This window comes from Oncorhynchus mykiss, chromosome 14 (genome assembly GCF_057628025.1).
Source record: "Oncorhynchus mykiss isolate SJ-2025 chromosome 14, ASM5762802v1, whole genome shotgun sequence".
NCBI classification, from domain to species: Eukaryota; Metazoa; Chordata; class Actinopteri; order Salmoniformes; family Salmonidae; genus Oncorhynchus; species Oncorhynchus mykiss.
The window spans coordinates 27557358-27582664 of NC_143035.1; the positions used below are offsets into that span (position 1 = coordinate 27557358).

General features: G+C 44.1%; 2 protein-coding genes across 3 annotated transcripts in view; one reads left to right on the plus strand and one right to left on the minus strand.

The window, feature by feature from the left end:
* Positions 1-10429, plus strand: part of LOC110489051 (leucine-rich repeat transmembrane protein FLRT1) — a 36882-nt gene extending 26453 nt beyond the window's left edge. The window contains exons 3-4 of the mRNA XM_090198672.1: positions 4055-4942; positions 5815-10429. Coding sequence (XP_090054798.1) covers positions 4066-4942; positions 5815-7019 — 2082 coding nt within the window. The 5' untranslated portion in view covers positions 4055-4065 and the 3' untranslated portion in view covers positions 7020-10429. The remainder of the gene's footprint in view (positions 1-4054; positions 4943-5814) is intronic.
* Positions 1-25307, minus strand: part of macrod1 (mono-ADP ribosylhydrolase 1) — a 108989-nt gene that overhangs the window by 75959 nt on the left and 7723 nt on the right. The window lies entirely within an intron of this gene.

Here is a 25307-nt window from a genome sequence, read left to right on the forward strand (position 1 = left end):
TGCACTGAAGATAGGAAACACTGTCACCACTGATAAATCCACTATAATTGAGAATTTCAATAAGCATTTTTCTACAGCTGGCCATGCTTTCCATCTGGGTACCCCTACCCCGGTCACCTGCACTGCACCCCCCACAGCAACTCGCCCAAGCCTTCCCCATTTCTCCTTCTCCCAAATCCAGTCAGCTGATGTTCTGAAAGAGCTGCAAAATCTGGACCCCTACAAATCAGCCGGGCTAGACAATCTGGACCCTTTCTTTCTAAAATAATCTGCCGAAATTGTTGCCACCCCTATCACTAGCCTGTTCAACCTCTCTTTCGTGTCGTCTGAGATTCCCAAAAATTGGAAAGCAGCTGCGGTCATCCCCCCCTTCAAAGGGGGGGACACTCTTGACCCAAACTGCTACAGACCTATATCTATCCTACCCTGCCTTTCTAAGGTCTTCGAAAGCCAAGTCAACAAACAGATTACCGACCATTTTGAATCTCACCATACCTTCTCTGCTATGCAATCTGGTTTCAGAGCTGGTCATGGGTGCACCTCAGCCACGCTCAAGGTCCTAAACGATATCACAACCGCCATCGATAAGAAACATTACTGTGCAGCCGTATTCATTGATCTGGCCAAGGCTTTCGACTCTGTCAATCACCACATCCTCATCGGCAGACTCGACAGCCTTGGTTTCTCAAATGATTGCCTCGCCTGGTTCACCAACTACTTCTCTGAAAGAGTTCAGTGTGTCAAATCGGAGGGTCTGCTGTCCGGACCTCTGGCAGTCTCTATGGGGGTGCCACAGGGTTCAATTCTTGGACCGACTCTCTTCTCTGTATACATCAATGATGTCGCTCTTGCTGCGGGTGAGTCTCTGATCAACCTCTACGCAGACGACACCATTCTGTATACTTCTGGCCCTTCTTTGGACACTGTGTTAACAACCCTCCAGGCAAGCTTCAATGCCATACAACTCTCCTTCCGTGGCCTCCAATTGCTCTTAAATACAAGTAAAACTAAATGCATGCTCTTCAACCGATCGCTGCCTGCACCTGCCCCCCTGTCCAACATCACTACTCTGGACGGCTCTGACTTAGAATACGTGGACAACTACAAATACCTAGGTGTCTGGTTAGACTGTAAACTCTCCTTCCAGACCCACATCAAACATCTCCAATCCAAAGTTAAATCTAGAATTGGCTTCCTATTTCGCAACAAAGCATCCTTCACTCATGCTGCCAAACATACCCTTGTAAAACTGACCATCCTACCAATCCTCGACTTCGGCGATGTCATTTACAAAATAGCCTCCAATACCCTACTCAACAAATTGGATGCAGTCTATCACAGTGCAATCCGTTTTGTCACCAAAGCCCCATATACTACCCACCATTGCGACCTGTACGCTCTCGTTGGCTGGCCCTCGCTTCATACTCGTCGCCAAACCCACTGGCTCCATGTCATCTACAAGACCCTGCTAGGTAAAGTCCCCCCTTATCTCAGCTCGCTGGTCACCATAGCATCACCCACCTGTAGCACGCGCTCCAGCAGGTATCTCTCTCTGGTCACCCCCAAAACCAATTATTTATTTGGCCGCCTCCCCTTCCAGTTCTCTGCTGCCAATGACTGGAACGAACTACAAAAATCTCTGAAACTGGAAACACTTATCTCCCTCACTAGCTTTAAGCACCAACTGTCAGAGCAGCTCACAGATTACTGCACCTGTACATAGCCCACCTATAATTTAGCCCAAACAACTACCTCTTTCCCTACTGTATTTATTTTATTCATTTATTTATTTTGCTCCTTTGCACCCCATTATTTGTATTTCTACTTTGCACATTCTTCCACTGCAAATCTACCATTCCAGTGTTTTACTTGCTATATTGTATTTACTTTGCCACCATGGCCTTTTTTTGCCTTTACCTCCCTTATCTCACCTCATTTGCTCACATCGTATATAGACTTGTTTATACTGTATTATTGACTGTATGTTTGTTTTACTCCATGTGTAACTCTTGTGTCGTTGTATGTGTCGAACTGCTTTGCTTTATCTTGGCCAGGTCGCAATTGTAAATTAGAACTTGTTCTCAACTTGCCTACCGGGTTAAATAAAGGTGTAAAAAATAAAAATAAATAAACACTCGTAATTGAGCTCAGGTGCATCCTGTTTCCATTGATCATCCTTGAGATGTTTCTACAACTTAATTGGAGTCCACCCAATGGTAAATTAAATTGATTGGACATGATTTGGAAAGGCACACACCGGTCTATATAATATATAAGGGCGCAGGAGTGGCTTTGGGACAAGTCTCTGAATGTCCTTGAGTGGCCCAGCCAGAGCCCGGACTTGAACCCAATCAAACATTTCTGGAGAAACCTGAAAATAGCTGTCCAGCAACACTCCTCATTCAACCTGACAGAGAGAGAGAGCGGATCTGCAGAGAAGAATGGAAGAAACTCTCCAAATACAGGTGTGCCAAGCTTGTAGCCTCACATCCAACAAGACTCGATGTTGTAATCGCTGCCAAAGGCGCTTCAACAAAGTACTGCGTAAAGAGTCTGAATACTTGTGATTTCAGTTTTTTATTTGTAAGAAATTAGAATTTTTTTATAAAAAAAAAAAAAACTTTTTCTTTGTCATTATGTGGTATTGTGTGTAAATTGATGAGGAAAAAACACAATTTAATCAATTTTAGAATAAGGCTGTAAAGTAACAACGTGAAAAAAGTCAAGGGGTCTAAATACTTTTTTGTTGGTTTATTCAAATTTATCAAGGGGGGGAAAGATGTTTTCCAGAATATTAACATCACCAATATTACCTAGGCTAATATGGTTCTAATTCCCCTCCTAATGTTTCCCCCTCATCATGAGAATTAAAACATCTAAAATCCTCTCACTAATTTTCTCTCTCCAGTTCTTCTCGTTAAACTTGATCCCATCTCTCGGTGTTCCTCTCACAAACTTCACTTCCCCTCCATGTCATTGTAAATAAGAATTTGTTCTTAACTGACTTCCCTGGTTAAAAAAAAATAAACAAAATAAAAAAAGTCTGTCCCTCGCCCACTCTCCAATGTCCCTTCCTCTTCTAGTTGGTAGGAGGGACCCGTATTATCCTGACAACTTCTGATTGGTAGGAGGGACCCATATTATCCTGACAACTTCTGGTTGGTAGGAGGGACCCATATTATCCTGACAACTTCTGGTTGGTAGGAGGGACCCATATTATCCTGACAACTTCTAGTTGGTAGGAGGGACCCATATTATCCTGACAACTTCTGGTTGGTAGGAGGGACCCATATTATCCTGACAACTTCTGGTTGGTAGGAGGGACCCATATTATCCTGACAACTTCTGGTTGGTAGGAGGGACCCATATTATCAGGACAGCTTCTTGTTGGTAGGAGGGACCCATATTATCAGGACAACTTCTGGTTGGAAGGAGGGACCCATATTATCAGGACAGCTTCTTGTTGGTAGGAGGGACCCATATTATCAGGACAGCTTCTAGTTGGTAGGAGGGACCCATATTATCAGGACAGCTTCTTGTTGGTAGGAGGGACCCATATTATCAGGACAGCTTCTGGTTGGTAGGAGGGACCCATATTATCAGGACAGCTTCTTGTTGGTAGGAGGGACCCATATTATCAGGACAGCTTCTGGTTGGTAGGAGGGACCCATATTATCAGGACAGCTTCTGGTTGGTAGGAGGGACCCATATTATCAGGACAGCTTCTTGTTGGTAGGAGGGACCCATATTATCAGGACAGCTTCTGGTTGGTAGGAGGGACCCATATTATCAGGACAGCTTCTAGTTGGTAGGAGGGACCCATATTATCAGGACAGCGCCACTCCATTGGGCCCAGCGACTATTCATACACTCAAACACTTTCTTTGTTCAAACACCCAACAAAAGACATCACATCACTAAAAATTGAAAACACATTTACACAACACAAGAATTTCAAAATCCTGAAATGAGCTGTAAACTCTTATTCTTTCTCTTTCCTAAAGTACAACGACTCTCAAAACTCATTAACTCTCGGTCTCTCTCCCACTCACAGAGGGCGGGATTATGGCTGCCGAGAGTCTGACCGAGCTCCGTGATTGGCTCTTTCTGCTCCTCCTGTGCCTGACTCTATTGGCCGAGATGCTGGAGTTGGCGGCGGCAGCAGTTGCCATGGAGGAAGGCGAGGAAGACTTCCCGTGCCCGTCAGTGTGCCGGTGTGACGAGGGCTTCGTTTACTGTAACGACCGGAGCCTGAGCATGATCCCTCCTCTACCGTTAACAGCTACCGTTCTCTACCTACAGAGCAACCGGTTGGCCAACTCCGGCCTGCCGGCGTCGTTAGAGCGCAGCAGTAGTATCCGTGTGGTCTACCTTTACGCCAACCAACTAGACGAGTTTCCTATACACCTGCCGCCGTCGCTACGGGAACTACACCTGCAAGACAACAACATTCGGACGTTGCCGCGCACGGTGTTGGCCAGGTTACCGTTGCTAGAGAGGCTACACCTGGACGACAACTCCATCTCCACGGTGAGCATTCAGGAGCGGGCCTTCTCCGGTACGCGGCGGCTGAGGTTACTCTTCCTCTCCCGGAACCACCTGTCCAGCATCCCAGCCGGCCTCCCGGCTTCTTTAGAGGAGCTGAGGTTAGACGACAACCGCATCAACACCATCCCCACCCACGCCTTCCGGGGCCTGGCCTCACTGAGACGCCTGGTCCTGGACGGGAATCTCCTGGCCAACACCCGCATCGCTGATGACACCTTCTCCCGCCTGGCCAACCTCACGGAGCTGTCGCTAGTCCGCAATGCCCTGCAGGCCCCACCCATCAACCTGCCCAGCACACACCTGATGAGGCTGCACCTGCAGGACAACGGACTGATTCACGTGCCCCGGGGGACCCTGGACGGGATGAGGAGGCTGCAGCGGCTGGATCTGTCAGGTAACCAACCAGCCTGATGCTACCTGAGCCTGATCAGCCCTACATTAGACATTTTATTATCCCAAGGCCAAAAAAGTCTAAATAATAGTGCCGTTATCCAATACATAATTATGATACAGGCTACTGCACATTACGCACAACAGAAACACAGAATTGATGGAGAGAAAGACAGGGTGCACTTGCGTGCTCACTGATTTAAAATAACAATATTAGACTGATGGGCTGTTTTAAAACTCTGCAGTTGCAATTTAAAAAATGCATCTTTACAATGAAAAAATAAGGAAACCTCCAAAAGCCAGATGGAGATGTGTAAATTGGACATGCATTCAGTCCTTATATTACTGTTATGATGCAGCAAATCTATTCCTACCGTCCACAAGAAAAGAAGTTGCCATGATGAGATGATACATGCATGGTGAACTCCTCTTCATACTGAGATGCGCTGTCTGTCCCCACCCTAAGAGTTAATGATTGATCATGCAGATAGCAGAGAGTAGACCATGGCCCGTAGAGAAGACAGATTTAGATATTGCATTTAATTTAACACTTCCATTTCAAGTTATGCTGTTCATAAAAATAACATTCAAATTTACCGGTTTCTCGCAGTTATTTATAAAATCGGGAAAAGGGAGTGGGTTTGGGTGGTAAATCTCAGTAACCCGGTTCACACTGTTCAACCCTAATGAGAACAGCTGCAAATAGTTTGCTTAGGATTCTAGTTAAGATTTGACATTGCTCTGAGTCCAGACATATACTCTGTATATTGCAGAGTAACTTTAGTGAACTACTCACAAAATTAGCAGCAGATGAGCATATTATTCTACATCAGGTGCCATACGTAGAGTGACTTGTGTCCACTTCCATGCCTGCAGGGAACAACCTGACCACTCTGCCCCGGGGGCTGCTGAGGGACACGGACGGCCTGGAGCTGTTGCTGCTCCGGGGGAACCCCTGGTACTGTGGCTGCAACCTGCACTGGCTCCACGCCTGGCTGTATGGCCGCGGGGCGGCGGTGACAGTACGGGGCCTGACCTGCCACGGACCGGAGGCGGTGCGAGGCCAGGCCCTCAGGGACCTCTCTGGGCTCATGGACCAGTGTGAAGGCCCCCCAGGAGGGGTGAACAGTGTGGGGGGTAGAGGAGGAGGTGTCACTAGTACTACCACCTTTCCCCCCACCCTCAGAGCCATACGGCCGGGCCTGGTGAAGCCATTACCACCGGGAGGAGAGGCAGGGGGTCATGCCTCACACAACGCTTTAGAACTCACCGTGAAGCCTCTGTCGGCAGACAGTGTGCAGGTGACGTGGCTGTGCCCGCGGCCGGCGCCCTCCTTCCGGCTGTCCTGGCTGAGGCTGGGCAGCAGCGCCGCTCTGGGTTCCATCACAGAGACGCTGGTACCCGGGGAGAGACAGCAGTACCTACTGACCCAGCTCACGCCACGATCACACTATCTCATCTGCCTGCTCCCCCTGCGCTCCACATCCTCCCACTCTGGAGGGTCACAGAGAGGACAGCAACAGGAAAAGGACACAACAGACCAGAGCCCTGTCTGCTCTCAGATAGAGACGGGGGAGGCTCTGCGCCCCGAGGGGGGAAATGGGGGTGAGGACTCGGACACAGAGATGGCAGCCCTCCCCCTGGCCGAGATCATTGGCGGAGCCACAGCCCTAGTCTCCCTCATACTCATCTTCGGCATCTTCTGCTGGTATGGCCAGCGCACCGGGTATGTCTCCGGGGAAACAGACTCCTATGGGGTCAGAGGTCAGCGTGTGGTCGGGAAGCCGTACGATGACTACGTGGAGTCGGGTACTAAGAAGGACAGCTCCATCCTGGAGATCAGGAGCCCCGGCTTCGCCATGACGCCCATGACGACCCATCAGCCACTGCAACCCAAAGGAGGGGAGGATGTGACCTACGTGCACACCATCTTCCCCTCAACGCATGGTAACGGCACCTACCGAAGCAACCAGAGTCACAACGGCATCATCACCCAACTGGGTCACACGGCAGGCTACGGGACCAACCAGGGTTACCGGGAGCAAGGGATGATCCCAGATATAGACTACTCCTACACGTGATGACATCATCTCAGACACACTTCTCCCACCCCCACCGGTTGGATGCCGTTCTAAGGATACGGTTCCAGCAGGCGGTTGGTTGGTTGGTCTCCTTGGTTCCAAAGTACCCTCTGTGCCTCCTCACTTCTGCTCTGAATCTTATTTATCTGTTACTAGCTGACTGGCTTGGGTTGCTGTGTCCCCACAGGGCCACCCCACATACATGTTTGCTGGGTGACAGAAGTGTTTCAGTGCTTCTCATGTTTATACATTGTTTTGAGGTCTCAGTATCTTTACAGCTACTGTACTCTTCCTTCTATTCCATAAAATACCGTTAGTAGTTTGAGGTGGATGTTTAGGCGTAGGCAGACGCTAAAAGGCAAATATATTCCAGACAGAAACACTTGTGTAGACTGCTACACTATATATACACAAAAGTATGTGGACACCCTTTCAAATGAGTGGATTCGGCTATTTCAGTCACACCTGTTGCTGACAGGTGAAAAAAATCAAGCACACAGCCTTGAAATCTCCATAGACAAACATTGGCAGTAGAATGGCCTTACTGAAGAGCTCAGTAACTTTCAACATGGTACCGTCATAGGATGCCACCTTTCCAACAAGTCAGTTCTTCAAATTTCTGTCCTGCTAGAGCTGCCCCAGTCAACTGTAAGTGCTGTTATTGTGAAGTGGGAATGTCTAGGAGCAACAATGGCTCAGCCGCAAAGTGGTAGACCACACAAGCTCACAGAATGGAACCGCCGAGTGCTAAAGCTCGTAAAAGTGGCCTGTCCTCGGTTGCAACACTCACTACAGAGTTCTAATCTGTCTCTGGAAGCAATGTCAGCACAAGAACTGTTCGTCGGGAGCTTCATTAAATGGGTTTCCATGGCCGAGCAGCCACACACAAGCCTAAGATCACCATGCGCAATGCCAAGTGTCGGCTGGAGTGGTGTAAAGTTCGCCATTGGAGTCTGGAGCAGTGGACTCGAGAGTGATCACGCTTCACCATCTGGCAGTCCAACGGACAAATCTGGGTTTGGCAGAAGTCAGATGAACACTACCTGCCCCAATGCACAGTGCCAACTGTAAAGTTTGGTGGAGGAGGAATGATGGTCTGGGGCTGTTTTTCATGGTTCGGGCTAGGCCCCTTAGTTCCAGTGAAGGGAAATCTTTACGCTACAGCATACAATGTCATTCTAGACGATGCCGTGCTTCTAACTTTGTGGCAACAGTTTGGGGACGGCCCTTTTCTCTTTCAGCATGACAATGCCCACGTGCACAAAGCAAGGTCCACAAATGGTTTGACGAGATCGGTGTGGAAGATCTTGACTGGCCTGCACAGAGCCCTGACCTCAACCCCATCGAACACCTTTGGGATTAATTGGAATGCTGACTGCGAGCCAGGCCTAATCGCCTAACATCCGTGCCTGACCTCACTAATGCTAATGGCTGAATGGAAGCAAGTCCCCGCAGCAATGTTCCAAAATTGAGTGGAAATCCTTCCCAGAAGAGTGGAGGCTGTTATAGCAGAAAAGGGGGGACCAACTCCATATGAATGCCCGTGATTATGGAATGAGATGTTTGACGAGAGTGTGTCCACATACTTTTGGTCATGTAGTGTATACCTACTTCTGTATACACTGAGTAGACACACGGGTAAGGGTTTGATGGTACTAGTCACAACAACTCATCACTGACTGACAGAAAATATATATGTTCCTATCTTAGACCTCTACTTTTCTCTTTCCCCTCCTGTTTTTATATTTTATTTCTCTGTTTATTTTGTGCTGCAGAGAGAGAGAGAATGAGAGCAAGATAACTTTGTTCTAGCTGAGAAGAGCTGATAGCAGCTCTGAGGGACAGGGGCTCCTACTGCAGCGATGTCTGCCCGGGAACTCTAGTGAGGGAGAGATAGGAGTAAGCATAGGGAGGTTAAAAAGAGAGACAGAATAATTGAGGAATGGGGGATAATAAAAGAGGGAAAGGGTGAAAAGGAAGAATATAGACCCTGATCCTTCGAGAGAGATAAAGAGAGAGGGAGAAAAAGTAGGGAGCGAGATAGACAAAAGAGGGAGAGTGAAGAGGGAGAGTGAAGAGGGAGAGCAAAGGGAGAACTAATGGCAGAGGGAAACAGTGAAAAGGGTAGGAATATAGCTAGGACCTCATCCAAACCCTGCTTCTTCTTAACAGGACCAGTTCATTTCTACTTGACTCTCATTGATATTTTAGTACAGGAAGGAGCAGACAGTGAAAAGAGTGTATTTATCAAACGTGCCCATCTTTAAAGAGATAAAATTGTTATTACAATTTGGTCATGGAATAAAATAATTCAACATATTGGCATTTCCCTTAACATACAGAACACCAATATTAAAGGATATATTCTTTTGCTTATTGCATGTCATCATAATATGAACGGCAAAGGCATGTTAACTGGACAATCATACAGAAATGTCTGCAATCAAATTAAGTAAATCAACCCAAAGTAAAAGGCATTTTCTATTGGTTGCTATCAGGAAAGATGAAGGGGAAAAAAACATGTGTTTACAGTGATGTACCCATTCAGCACACAAACATCTGAACACAGCAAGCTGTAATAGCCGTACCATTACAGCTACTTAGTATCTACTAATCTATGTGCATCATAGTCAGTCATTCAGATCCAGCGAGACAGTCAGGTCACAGGGGGAGGGGGGGGGGGGGGGGGGGGCAAAGAGTTCCGTAGAAATCATGGATGAACCAAACTGCAGCACTGTGCAACTATGCACTCTAATCACACACTCTGAAGTGTATTTCTGTCACTACGTATATTATAACAATGTTCTGGCCTCTCAATCACAACTGAATCACAATGGAGAGAAGAGTAAAGAGAGTGATGGGAAAAGGAGGGAGAGAAAGAAAAGAGATTGTTCGAGTGAGTTATGTATAGACTATAGTTTTTATTATAAACTGGGTGGTTCGAGCCCTAAGTGCTGATTGGCCACGGGTATGACAAAACATGTATTTTTCCTGTTCTAATTACATTTGTAACCAGTTTATAATAGCAATAAGGCACCGAGGGGGTTTGTGGTATATGGCCAATATACCACAGGAGTTTTTCCAGGCGCTCCGCGTTGCGTCGTACATATGAACAGCTCTTAGCCGTGGTATATTGGCCATATACCACACCCCCTCGTACCTTATTGCTTAAATATACCATGCTAAACTTAATTAGCCTTGTGTCTTTTTCCAATCCAAAACTCCAGTGGGAAAAGCATTCTGGGGGAAGAGAAAAGATCTAGAGCCTTCTTTAGGTCTTAGAAACCTTTCCTTTAAATACGCTCAGCTTTTCACAATGTCTTATGTATAAATCTAAACAGTGAGAACTGTTTGTTTGGTTTCTTTGATTTTCTATGCGAATAAAAAAAAATATTGGTATAACACTTCAAGTGTTTTCATATGCGTTTTATTGAGATGTGGTGGTGGGTTGTGTTAAATTATACTGTACAAATATACTGGCATAATAATAGGAAGAATCAAGTCAACTTAAATATACTGAACAAAAATATAAACGCAACAATTGACGATTTTACTGAGTTACAGTTCATATAAGGAAATCAGTCAATTGAAATAGATAAATTAGGCCTTAATCTACGGATTTCACATGACTGGGCAGGGGCTTAGGCCCACCCGCATAGGCCCACCCACTTGGGAGCCAGGTCCAACCCTGGGGAGCCAGGCCCAGCCAAATCAGAATGAGTTTTTCCCTACAAAAGGGCATTTTTTTAGACAGAAATACTCCTCAGTTTCATCAGCTGTCCGGGTGGCTGGTCTCCGACGATCCCACAGGTAAAGAAATTGGATGTGGAGGTCCTGGGCTGAAGTGACTACAAATGGTCCGTGGTTGTGAGGCCGGTCGGATGTACTGCCAAATTCTCTAAAACGACGTTGGAGGCGGCTTATGGTAGAGAAATTAACATTCAATTCTCTGGTAAGAGCTTTGGTAGATTTTGTTTCATGTCGGTTATTTATTAAAATATTCACTCCCTGTACTTGCTTCTTGTCAGTCCTCACAGAATGCTGACATCACATATTGGAAGCATCAGAGTTTTTTCTCCTGGCTCCCCAGCGTCCCGCCTCGCCTCGGCTCGCCCCGGCTCCCCCTCGGCTCGGCTCGCCCCGGCTCCCCCTCGGCTCGGCTCGCCCCGGCTCCCCCTCGGCTCGGCTCGCCCCGGCTCCCCCTCGGCTCGGCTCGCCCCGGCTCCCCCTCGCCACACCTGCCAGGTGGCTGGATTATTTTGAGAAACACTCACCAACAGGGAAGTAAACAAACACTTGAGAGAAATAAGCTTTTTGTGCTTATGGAAAATGTATGGGATCTTTTATTTCAGCTCATGAAACATGGAACCAACACTTTATATGTTGCGTTTATATTTTTGTTCAGTATACATAATGCGGCAGAGTGATGTTCATTAAATATACTCTCTGAATACATAGTAGATGTGTTATTACTGACTAGATTTAGTAGCCTTAGGAAGCTACTCCCTATCGATTTGTGTGTGTTTGTATCCGCATGCTCTTGAGCGTGCGTGCGTATCTAGTCTATATGGTCTGGAGGTGTGTGTGTGTGTGTGTGTGTGTGTGTGTGTGTGTGTGTGTGTGTATCTAGTCTACATAGTCTGTCTGTATGTTAACGTGAGGACATGCCTCCCATTCTAAGTGAGTACTAATGCTGTAAGCACAAATCAATATAACAAGCCAGGGAGGGCATAAGTGTCTATCGCAGACAAACAGTTTGTGTAACACAGTACAGGGCGGGTGTGTGTATGTGTGTACTATATGTTTGTTTGTTTATAAGTTTTATTAGTCATACGGGATACACATAGTATACACCGTCCAACAAAATGCTTACTTGCAGTTTCCTTCTCGACAATGTAGTGCTAAGTGACTAAAATGTCTGTTATTTTTTAACTAATTCACCTACCTTGGTTCAATTATTTGAATTACATTTTGTTAGTTGCTTTTCTTGACCTCAATGCTCAGTTTCTCTAGAAATAAATAAAATCAAGCCTGAACTGTGTGGTAGGGATTTGTAGTTTCCAACAGGCCAATATTCTACATAGTTTAGTGCAGAAAACGTGGTAATTAACTACAATGGCCACAATCCATTGTGCACCTAATTGTCCAGGCTGTGTGCTGCAGACCAGAGAGGGAGAGAAGAGACTGAAGACCTGGGAATGAGAGCAGTTGTGTCGCAAGGTATCTCTACTTGAAAATACATGATCTAAGTGGTTAATAATTGGTACTCAGCAGTCATAAAAGCATGCCTTATTTACTTTGAAGAATTACTAAAATAGTGATTTTGTCAGAAAGCAGAGAGAGGAGATGATGACTTGGAATGAAATAATAAAGTCATCAGATAAAACAAATGTAATATACACAACAACAAGTCAAGTAATGTGAGTACATGATGGTTAATAAATGATCAGCAGTAATGTTCAATCACTACCATCATGGGACTTTTATTAATACGTTTATTCTGTGTTGTTACAGCACTCAGCCCATATAATACATAGTGCATTTAATGTTTTAAAAAAAGTATCGAAACCAAAATCGAAAACCGGGCTAATTTAATTTTTTTGTCAAAACCTCAAAAAGCACTAAATCGCTCAACACGATGACAATGCAACAACAATATGAAATCAAAGATAACAATACGAATATAAAGTAAATGGCGCAGTAGAATAGCATAGGGCTGACCCGATTTAGTCGACTGGTCGATTGTTTGGTCGATAGGCTGTTTGTCGACCCATATTTCTTTAGTCGAGCAGTGGCAATAATAATAAAATAAAAATATGGTGCACAAGACACCTGTGTGATTGACACCGGTCTGAGTGGACTAATCCATTGTGGAGGCCATGGGGGTGGGACAGTCCATCACTCTAAGACATGTGATACTGACATTGTATATGGTTATATTATGTTAAAATAATAGTGCAACACTAATAAATCTAATATTTTATAACAAATGTGCTTTGTCCATCATTAGATACGGTCGCTGTCCACCGTTCTGAAACAATCTTCAGTGTGCCGTAGAGCTGGCACCTTTCCATATGTTGCTACAGTGGGGAGAACTTACAGTATTTGATAACCTGCAAAATCGACAGTGTTTCCTACTTACAAAGCATGTAGAGGTCTGTCATTTTTATCATAGGTACACTTCAACTGTGAGAGACGGAATCTAAAACAAAAATCCAGAAAATCACATTGTATGATTTTTAAGTAATTCATTTGCATTTTATTGCATGACATAAGTGTTTGATACATCAGAAAAGCAGAACTTAATATTTGGTACAGAAACCTTTGTTTGCAATTACAGAGATCATATGTTTCCTGTAGTTCTTGACCAGGTTTGCACACACCGCAGCACGGATTTTGCCCCACTCCTCCATACAGACCTCCAGATCCTTCAGGTTTCGGGGCTGTAGCTGGGCAATACGGACTTTCAGCTCCCTCCAAAGATTTTCTATTGGGTTCAGGTCTGGAGACTGGCTAGGCCACTCCAGGACCTTGAGATGCTTCTTACGGAGCTACTCCTTAGTTGCCCTGGCTGTGTGTTTTGGGTCGTTGTCATGCTGGAAGACCCAGCCACAACCCATCTTCAATGCTCTTACTGAGGGAAGGAGGTTGTTGGCCAAGATCTCGCGATACATGGCCCCATCCATCCTGCCCTCAATACGGTGCAGTCGTCCTGTCCCCTTTGCAGAAAAGCATCCCCAAAGAATGTTTCCACCTCCATGCTTCAGGGTTGGGATGGTTTTCTTGGGGTTGTACTCATCCTTCTTCTTCCTCCAAACACGGCGAGTGGAGTTTAGACCAAAAAGCTCTATTTTTGTCTCATCAGACCACATGACCTTCTCCCATTCCTCCTCGGGATCATCCAGATGGTCATAGGCAAACTTCAGACGGGCCTGGACTTGCGCTGGCTTGAGCAGGGGGACCTTGCGTGCGCTGCAGGATTTTAATCCATGACGGCGTAGTGTGTTACTAATGGTTTTCTTTGACACTGTGGTCCCAGCTCTCTTCAGGCCATTGACCAGGTCCTGCCATGTAGTTCTGGGCTGATCCCTCACCTTCCTCATGATCATTGATGCCCCACGTGGTGAGATCTTGCATGGATCCCCAGACCGAGGGTGATTGACCGTCATCTTGAACTTCTTCCATTTTCTAATAATTGCGCCAACAGTTGTTGCCTTCTCACCAAGCTGCTTGCCTATTGTCCTGTAGCCCATCCCAGCCTTGTGCAGGTCTACAATTTTATCCTTGATGTCCTTACATGGCTCTCTGGTCTTGGCCATTGTGGAGAGGTTGGAGTCTGTTTGATTGAGTGTGTGGACAGGTGTGTTTTATACAGGTAATGAGTTCAAACAGGTGCAGTTAATACAGGTGGAGAACAGGAGGGTTTCTTAAATAAAAACTAACAGGTCTGTGAGAGACGGAATTCTTACTGGTTGGTAGGTGATCAAATACTTATGTCATGCAATAAAATGCAAATTAATGACTTAAAAATCATACAATGTGATTTTCTGGAATTTTGTTTCAGATTCCGTCTCTCACAGTTGAAGTGTACCTATGATAAAAATGACAGACCTCTACTAGCTTGTAAGTAGGAAAACCTGCAAAATCGGCAGTGTATCAAATACTTGTTCTCCCTACTGGATGGGCATAATAGCAAAGTTAACCAGCATATTGGGATTGAGAACAATGTGGCAGAGGCAGCATCAGAGACAAGGATACATTCCCAGCCTTAGCCTAATTATCTAAGAAAATTGAGGAAACAAACTTAATTAGGTCTATAATCAATAGCCTAAATGTCAAACGTGCCTGTCTTCATAAATCCTCCATATACATACAGACATCTCCAGAAATAAGACAGATCCTGCTTCTGTTTCCTGTTTGAGTGTCTGTTTAATAACTTACTGATTCTGTGAGCACCAAGCCTCATGCAGCAGCAAAATGTTGCATAAAGCAATTTCACAGATTTGGCTGTTTTTAAAGGCTTTACAATTTGTTTTTCATTAGAACAGACTGGTATTAATTATAATTAGATTTATTTACACGGTTCCAAACAGGCAGAACAATGATACTGTAACCTAACCTGTTTGTCACACATAATATACACACAGCTCTCACTCCTATACCCTCCTTTTTCCTTCATCTCCTTATTGTTATTATTACTGTTATTATTAATCATCAATATAATAATAAGTAATGTTATCATTAGTAGCTTGTACAAACACTATCGAGCTGACACGTGTTACTGTGTTCTGAGATTGTCATAACCAGGAAATATTGGTCACATGCATGCGATGCATACATGTTTCATGTAAAGAGAGCCAGGGTTGAGGGATTTCGGTAACAGAACCTTTCAGTCAGAAATAAGTAAGAAACTAAATGGCTGAAATTATGCTTCAGCAGGGACAGCGCTATAAACACTTGCTGTGCTGTGGTGCCTTTTCGCTGCAGTAGGGAGGAGAGCGAGACAACGTGCGCCAGTGTTCAGCATTCTGATGGCTTGTAGATAGAAACTGTCTGTTGGTATCAGACCTCATACCATCTCCCCGACGGTAAGGGCATGTGTGTGTGTGTGTGTGTGTGTGTGTGTGTGTGTGTGTGTGTGTGTGTGTGTGTGTGTGTGTGTGTGCACCAGCCATCTAATCTCTGAAACCTTTCAGTGAGCTAGCTAGCCCATGTGATTGTGCTCTTCCTGTCCATTTAACTACCTCTCACTGAGTAGCACTAATCGTGGCACAGTACAAAACTGACAAACTTTGGCAATGACATTCAATTGATACAAATTAATTACGTTCCTAGTAGAGTAGCAGGAGAGAGAATGCACACTGCTCCAGCATCAGGAGAGCTCTCGGGCAACACAGCCTCTCTCCGACCTACAGAATAAACACCGACTCATTTCCGCCTCTTACAGATTCAATGACCCTACTTAACGACCCTACTTAACGACCCTACTTAATGACCCTACTTAACGACCCTACTTAACGGCAGGAATAGAAAAGGAAAAGTATGAACACAGAACAATACAACCTTGTAGAATGGGTTCCTCTAGAATTTCCCATGGGAGTTTCATCCTCATCTCTGAAGAGGGTTTGCTAGCGCTTAGAATGTGCAAGACAAGTCGAGCATGCCGAGGGGGTTAAACGGGGGTGAGAGCATCGATCCCAATATTACCCATGTCGGTTGTGGCAACATTGGTTATGGTTTTGTTGTACTCGAGTCCCGATTTTCATGACTTGTGACTCAACTTGGATTCGACCATTAGTAACTCAGACTTGGACTCGCCTTCTCGACCTTTGGTAACTCGGACTCGCCCTTCTGTGACTTGTATTTGCACTTGGACTGGATAGGTTAATTTGATAAGCAGACTATTAGCAGCACTGGGTGGGCAGAGAAGCAAGGGTCCTGTTCTCTAGCAGTGGGAAGGATGCACCACACCCAGCACACGCAGCCTACATCAGCTGGTGAGCTGCGGGGGAGCATGCGATGATTGTGGGCAGAGAGGCAGGCAGGCTACGCATCCGATCACAGGCAACACATCATGCAAGCAAACCTCTTGCTTCCCCTTAACTATTAGTCACCAGCCTACTATTTAGCTTTGCCTGGTTAAGAAACACAAACTGCTTAACGAAATTGAAAAACAATACTAGTACTGAGTTTAATGCAGTGTTTTTTCCGCATAGAAGTATATATATGTATATAAAAACACTCAGCAAAAAAAAAAAATGTCCTCTCACTGTCAACAATAAACTGCGTTTTTTTCAGCAAACTTAACTTGTGTAAATATTTACATTAACATAAGATTCAACAACTGAGACAAACTGAACAAGTTCCACAGACATGTGACTAACAGAAATTGAATAATGTGTCCCTGAACAAAGGGGGGGGGGGGGGGAATCTAAAGTAACAGTCAGTATCTGGTGTGGCCACCAGCTGCATTATGTACTGCAGTGCATCTGCACCTCATGGACTGCACCAGATTTGCCAGTTCTTGCTGTGAGATGTTACCCCATTCTTCGACCAAGGCACCTGCAAGTTCCCGGACATTCCTGGGGGGAATGGCCCAACCCCTCACTCTCCGATCCAACAGGTCCCAGACGTGCTCAGTGGGATTGAGATCGGGGCTCTTCACTGGCCATGGCAGAACACTGACATTCCTGTCCTGCAGGAAATCAGGCACAGAACGAACAGTATGGCTGGTGGCATTGTCATGCTGGAGGGTCATGTCAGGATTAGCCTGCAGGAAGGGTACCACATGAGGGAGGAGGATGTCTTCCCTGTAACGCACAGCTTTGAGATTGCCTGCAATGACAACAAGCTCAGTCCGATGATGTTGTTACACACTGCCCCAGACCATGACGGACCCTCCACCTCCAAATTGATCCCGCTCCAGAGTACAGGCCTCGGTGTAACGCTCATTCCTTCAACGATAAACGCGAATCCGACCATCACCCCTGGTGAGACAAAACCACGACTCGTCAGTGAAGAGCACTTTTTGCCAGTCCTGTCTGGTCGGTGGGTTTGTGCCCATAGGCGACCTTGTTGCCGGTGATGTCTGGTGAGGACATGCCTTACAACAGGCCTACAAGCCCTCAGTCCAACATCTCTCAGCCTATTTTTTCAAAATTGTATTTTACCTTTATTTAACCAGGTAGACCAGTTGAGAACAAGTTCTCATTTAGAACTGCGACCTGGCCAAGATAAAGCAAAGCAGTGCGAGACAAACAACACAGAGTTACACATGGACTAAACAAACATTGTCAATAACACAATAGAAAAAAATGTATATACAGTGTGTGCAAATGGAGTAAGGAGGTAAGGCAATAAATAGACCATAGTAGTGAAGTAATTACAATTTAACAAATTAACACAGGAGTGATAGATGAGCAGATGGATGTGCAAGTAGAGATTCTGGTGTGCAAAAGAGGAAAAAGTAAATAAAAACAATATGGGGATGAGGTAGGTAGATTGGATGGGCTCTGTACAGCTGCAGCGATTGGTTAGCTGCTCAGATAGCTGATGTTTGAAGTTAGTGAGGGAGATATAAAACTCTCCAACTTCAGCGATTTTTGTCCAAACAGTAAAAAATGTAATTAAAATAAAACATCACAATTATTTTGGGGGATGGTAAAACATTTTCAGTGTAAACTTGGACGACTATTACCAGATATAAAGTAGGTTGAAAAGAGAATGTGCTGTGGCGGTCATGACATTTTGTCAGCCTGTGATTGTCAAGCAAATAACTGCAGGTCTCATGGCAATTGACTGTTAATTAACAAACACATTTAGCATCTCCATGCTTCCAGGCATACTGTAGCCTACAAGCCACTGATGCAGACCATTGGAACATCTCCATTTTAAAAGTCTAATAAATCCATGTAATATAGCCTACACCTTCACAATAAATCCATGATTTATTTTAGACAGGTCTAAAGAAACATGATATGAAGAAAATGTAGTCTATTTCATAAGAACAGAATAACATACTCTGAGTTGTCCTGATGTTAGGTCCTGATGTGGCTATGGCATATGGCTGTGGGCTACACTAGTTCATTTAGCAGACAAGATTTGCCTGGAATTCTGTGTCATTATTTTATAGTATGAAGAATACAATAGAACAAAGCTGAATAAAATAGAAAGGATATTTTATCCAGATGATTTGAGGGAGTGTGCACATGCAGCTATTATGTGTTGAGCGGTTAACAAAGAAACAGGTCCTCCGATATGCTTAATTAAAAACTATTTCTGTAACTCTAGTTGTGATACAAAACATTGGGCTATATGTTTTGATTTGTAATACATTCTAAGGCTGCATGATGCAACTAATGATGATTTGAAAAAAGTTGCATGAAATAATGCATGAGCTCTGCTTTGTTTCATGCACAGGCTGCACACACTAAATCAGTTTCTCATTCACCAAGTACTTGATAATATTCTCACCAGGCCTCAAAATTCCTGGCGGCATACCCCTTGTGTGGCCGTAACGCTCCCTAAAAAAATCCATGTATTTTGCGGACAAAGTGACCGTTGTGCCCTTGGGCTGAATATAATAATTATTATTACCTTCTCCCAGTTGCCATGCTCCGAAGCACCTCTCACTCACATGGCTCTCTCAGATATCTCAATTCTTATTAGCCAACGCCCATCACGTGATCGGTTCCTTCTCACAGGCATCTCAGCATCTCTTCACTTGTAGCTAAGAAGTAAGCTACAAGTGAAGACTAACACATCGGGGACGCAACTGTGCTAGTTCCTCTTATCCAATTCCGAGACGCATATTGAAGATGTTAGAAGAACTGTCCTCATTTACTTTGTGTCAGCCAACAAGATGAGTAGGCCTAACGAACAGCAAAATCACTAGCTTATGTCAATCTACTATCCCCCACAGTACAAAGGTTGAACTATTCTATTGGTCAACTTGTCCCTCTGTGCAAGAAATGCATATTCCAAACATACTCTGGGACAGTTGTGGGGTGCGATAGATCCCAAATTATTACAACCACTCACATCAAAAAACCTTTTAAAAGCAATGAGGCTGATGCAACAGATCAGAACGTTTAGCTTAAAATGTTGATAAACTATTAGGCTATTTCTTCACATTATAAGCACAGCAACACACATACAGGTTATAAGTGTGAATGTTCCAAAATGCAAATAGCGGGAAAACACTGTTTTCAAAAGTGACCGCTAATGTGATTGTGCATGTAATACTTTAATATAAAGGAGTATTTTAATGGTGAATGTATCTTCCCCAAACTTGAAACTCAGGTGCCGCTTATGTGTGCCAGTTAGGCTACACTGGTTGATAAGCGGATTAATGTGCTTCATTTTAAGAAGTTATTTGGCCACTTTAGTTGTGATACAAACCGTATCAAACATTTAGGCCTATGTGCTGGGCTATATGAGGTGTGCGACTAGGATTTGAAAAAGTCGCAAGAAAAAGGCATGCACTGTTTCTTGCATCACACACCAGTGGTAATACATCACACACCAGTGGTAATACATCACACACAAGTGGTAATACATCACACACAAGTGGTAATACATCACACACCAGTGGTAATACATCACACACAAGTGGTAATACATCACACACCAGTGGTAATACATCACACACAAGTGGTAATACATCACACACAAGTGGTAATACATCACACACCAGTGGTAATACATCACACACCAGTGGTAATACATCACACACCAGTGGTAATACATCACACACCAGTGGTAATACATCACACACCAGTGGTAATACATCACACACCAGTGGTAATACATCACACACCAGTGGTAATACATCACACACCAGTGGTAATACATCACACACAAGTGGTAATACATCACACACCAGTGGTAATACATCACACACAAGTGGTAATACATCACACACCAGTGGTAATACATCACACACCAGTGGTAATACATCACACACCAGTGGTAATACATCACACACCAGTGGTAATACATCACACACCAGTGGTAATACATCACACACCAGTGGTAATACATCACACACCAGTGGTAATACATCACACACCAGTGGTAATACATCACACACCAGTGGTAATACATCACACACAAGTGGTAATACATCACACACAAGTGGTAATACATCACACACAAGTGGTAATACATCACACACAAGTGGTAATACATCACACACACACGTGGTAATACATCACACACACGTGGTAATACATCACACACACACGTGGTAATACATCACACACACACGTGGTAATACATCACACACAAGTGGTAATACATCACACACACGTGGTAATACATCACACACAAGTGGTAATACATCACTCACAAGTGGTAATACATCACACACAAGTGGTAATACATCACACACAAGTGGTAATACATCACACACAAGTAGTAATACATCACACACAAGTGGTAATACATCACTCACAAGTGGTAGGCTAATATTGTCACCCATCAGACTAGTCTTGATTTAATATTGTCTTTACATATACTAAATATTATGAGTGAAATTAGTTTGATTTTGAAAGAACCATTATCATGCACCTGTCTCAGAAGGGGGCAGGGGGAAAAAAATACATGTAATCTCTTAAATAGCGAATGGAGGATGCTTTTCCCGTGGTTTATTTTCATGTCAGCCAGGTAGGCTATACTCCTGTTGTAAAGCAAAGCAATGTGCTTAATATGAGGAAAGTTGAGAAATATAGTAGGCCTAGCCTTCAGAAAGCTGATGGGAACCTCCTCGTTTTAATAGAGGCCATCACTCTGTTCTAACACAATTACACAGTGGGTGCGGAGAGGCCTACAAGCCAGAGTGTCTCGCACCCACTGTGAAATTTGGTGGAGGTTTGGTTTTTCCAGCAGGACAATGCTCCATGCCACACAACCAGGTCAATCATAGTGTGGATGGAGGACCACCAGATCAAGACCCTGTCATGGCCAGCCCAATCTCCAGACCTGAACCCCGTTGAAAACCTCGAATGGGATCAAGAGGAAGATGGATGGTCACAAGCCATCAAAAAAAGCCGAGCTGGGGCCTCCCGGGTGGCGCAGTGGTCTAGTGCACTGCATCGCAGTGCTAGCTGTGCCACCAGAGACTCTGGGTTTGAGCCAAGGCTCTGTCGCAGCCGGGAGGTATATGGGGCGACGCACAATTGGCCTAGCGTCGTCCGGGTTAGGGAGGGTTTGGCCAGTAGGGATATCCTTGTCTCATCCCGCACTAGCAACTTCTGTGGTGGGCCGGGCGCAGTGCACGCTAACCAGGTCGCCAGGTGCACAGTGTTTCCTCTGACACATTGGTGCGGCTGGCTTCCAGGTTGGATGACCGCTGTGTTAAGAAGCAGTGCGGCTTGGTTGGGTTTTGTTTCAGAGGACGCATGGCTTTTGACCTTCGTCTCTCCCGAGCCCGTACAGGAGTTGCAGCAATGAGACAAGTTAGTAATTACTAACAATTGGATACCACGAAATTGGGGAGAAAAGGGGGTAAAAAAATAATAATTAAATGCCGAGCTGCTTGAATTTTTGCACCAGGAGTTGCATAAAGTCAACCAACATCAATGTGAAAGACTGGTGGAGAGCATGCCAAGACACATGAAAGACTGGTGGAGAGCATGCCAAGACACATGAAAGACTGGTGGAGAGCATGCCAAGACACATGAAAGACTGGTGGAGAGCATGCCAAGACACATGAAAGACTGGTGGAGAGCATGCCAAGACACATGAAAGACTGGTGGAGAGCATGCCAAGACGCATGAAAGACTGGTGGAGAGCATGCCAAGACGCATGAAAGACTGGTGGAGAGCATGCCATGACGCATGAAAGACTGGTGGAGAGCATGCCATGACGCATGAAAGCTGTGATTGAAAATCAGGGTTATTCCACCAAATATTGATTTCTGAACTCTTCCTAAGTTAAAACATTAGTATTGTGCTGTTTAAAAATGAATAAGAACTTATTTCTTTGCAGTATTCGAGGTCTGACAACACTGCTTTGTTATTTTGACCAGCTGTCCTTTCCTGCAAATAAATGCTCTAAATGACAATATTTTTATTTGGAATTTAGGAGAAATGTTGTCAGTAGTTTATAGAATAAAATAAAAATGTAAATTTTACCCAAACACATACCTATAAATAGTAAAAGCAGAGAAACTGATCATTCTGCAGTGGTCTCCTAATTTTTGTCCAGAGCTGAGTATATATATATATATATATATATATATACACACACACAGTGGCAAGAAACAGTATGTGAACCCTTTGGAATTACCTGGATTTCTGCAGAAATGTGTGAAACTTTGATGTGATCTTCATCTAAGTCATAACAATAGACAAACACAGTCTGCTTAAACTAATAACACACAAACAACTATGCGTTTTTTGTCTTTATTGAACACACTGTGTAAACATTCACAGTGCATGGTGGGAAAAGTATGTGAACCCTTGGATTGAATAACTGGCTGACCCTCCTTTGGAAGCAATAACACCAACCAAACGTTTTCTGTAGTTGCGGATCAGACCTGCACAACGGTCAGGAGGACTTTTGGACCATTCCTCTTTACAAACTGTTTCAGTTCAGCAATATTCTTAGGATGTCTGGTGTGAACCGCTCGAGGTCACGCCACAGCATTTTAAATCGGGTTGGGCCACTCCAGAAGGCGTATTTTCTTCTGTTGAAGCCATTCTGTTGTTGTTTTACTTCTGTGTTTTGGGTTGTTGAACTGTTGCATCACCCAACTTCTGTTGGCGGACAGATAGCCTTACATTCTCCTGAAAAATGTTGTGATAAACTTGGGAATTCATTTTTCCGTCGATGATAGCAAGTTGTCCAGGCCTTGAGGCAGCAAAGCAGTCTCAAACCATGATGCTCCCTCCACCATACTTTACAGTTGGGATGAGGTTTTGATGTTGGTGTGCTGGTCCTTTTTTTTCTCCACACATAATGTTGTGTGTTCCTTCCAAACAACTCAACTGGAGTTTCCTCTGCCCACAAAATATTTTGCCAGTACTCCTGTGGAACATCCAGGTGCACTTTCGCAGACTTCAGACATGCAGCAATGTTTTTTTTGGACAGAAGTGGCTTCTTCTGTGGTGTCCTCCCATGAACACCATTCTTGTTTAGTGTTTTACGTATCGTAGACTCGTCAACAGAGATGTTAGCATGTTCCAAAGATTTCTGTAAGGCTTTAGCTGACACTCTAGGATTCTTCTTAACCTCATTGAGCATTCTGCATTGTGCTCCTGCAGTCCTCTTTGCATGACAGCCACTCCTAGGGAGAGTAGCAACAGTGCTGAATTTCTCAATTTGTAGACAATTTGTCTTACCGTGGACTGATGAAAATCAAGACTTTTAGAGATACTTTTGTAACCCTTTCTAGCTTTATGCAAGTCAACCATTCTTAATCTTAGGTCTCCTGAGATCTCTTTTGTTCGAGGCATGGTTCACATCAGGAAATGCTTCTTGTGAATAGCTAACTCACATTTTGTGAGTGTTTTTAATAGGGCAGGGCAGCTCTAACCAACATCTCCAATCTCATCTCATTGATTGGACTCCAGGTTAGCTGACTCCAAGTCATCATTATCCTAGGGGTTCACATAATGTACTTTTTCCAACCTACACTGCGAATGTTTAAATGATGTATTCAATATAGACAAGAAAAATACAATTATTAGTGTGTTATTAGTTTAAGCACACTGTGTTTGTATATTGTTGTGACAAAGATGAAGATCAGATCAAAATTGTATTACTAATTTATGCAGAAATCTAGGTAATTCCAAAGGGTTCACATACTTTTTCCTGCCACTGTATGTATGTATGTATGTATGTATGTATGTACAGTTGAAGTCGGAAATTTACATACACTTAGGTTGGAGTCATTAAATCTTGTTTTTCAACCACTCCATACATTTCTTGTTAACAAACTATAGTTTTGGCAAGTCGGTTAGGACATCTACTTTGTGCATGACACAAGTCATTTTTCCAACAATTGTTTACAGACATATTATTTAACTTATAATTCATTATATCACAATTCCAGTGGGTCAGAAGTTTACATACACTAAGTTGACTGTGCCTTTAAACAGATTGGACAATTCCAGAAAATGATGTCATGGCTTTTGAAGCTTCTGATAGGCTAATTGACATCATTTGAGTCAATTGGAGGTGAACCTGTGGATGTACTGCATTTCAAGCATCATGTTGTTCCAATCTGTCTTTGTCTTGTAGCTCTGCCTTCCCACTTTCCCCTTGTATCCCACAGCCAGGTTCTGACAATAAAACCTACACATATATCAGTGGGTGATTACAAAAAAGTAGCTGAGAGCCTGACTTACCATTCATTTATGTAGTAAATAAGTAACACAGGTATTGAGTAGAACCTGTGAGGTAGTGATAGGGATTAGTTAGGGTTTTTCATGAGCGAGTGGCGATATAGTGCAGTAGAGTCTCTATGTTCTCACCTACTGATATGTCATCTCTCAGGAAAAGTGGGGGTGTGGAAAGGAATGGGCGTTTCAGAAGGAACCATATAAAGGAGAAGTAGGCGTTTCGAAAGGAGTCAACACTAGATGCGCTGAAATTACATAACTACTAGAACCGCCATGACTTCATATTTCAATTATTATTTCAAATATTCAATAACAAATAATACATTGTAAAATTAACATTAACTAGCATTTACATTTAGGAAAAACAACTGACACTTTGTCATCTCTGCAGAGCATGACTAACATCCGATAACTCAAACGAAGTCTTGAGTGGCACCTTTCG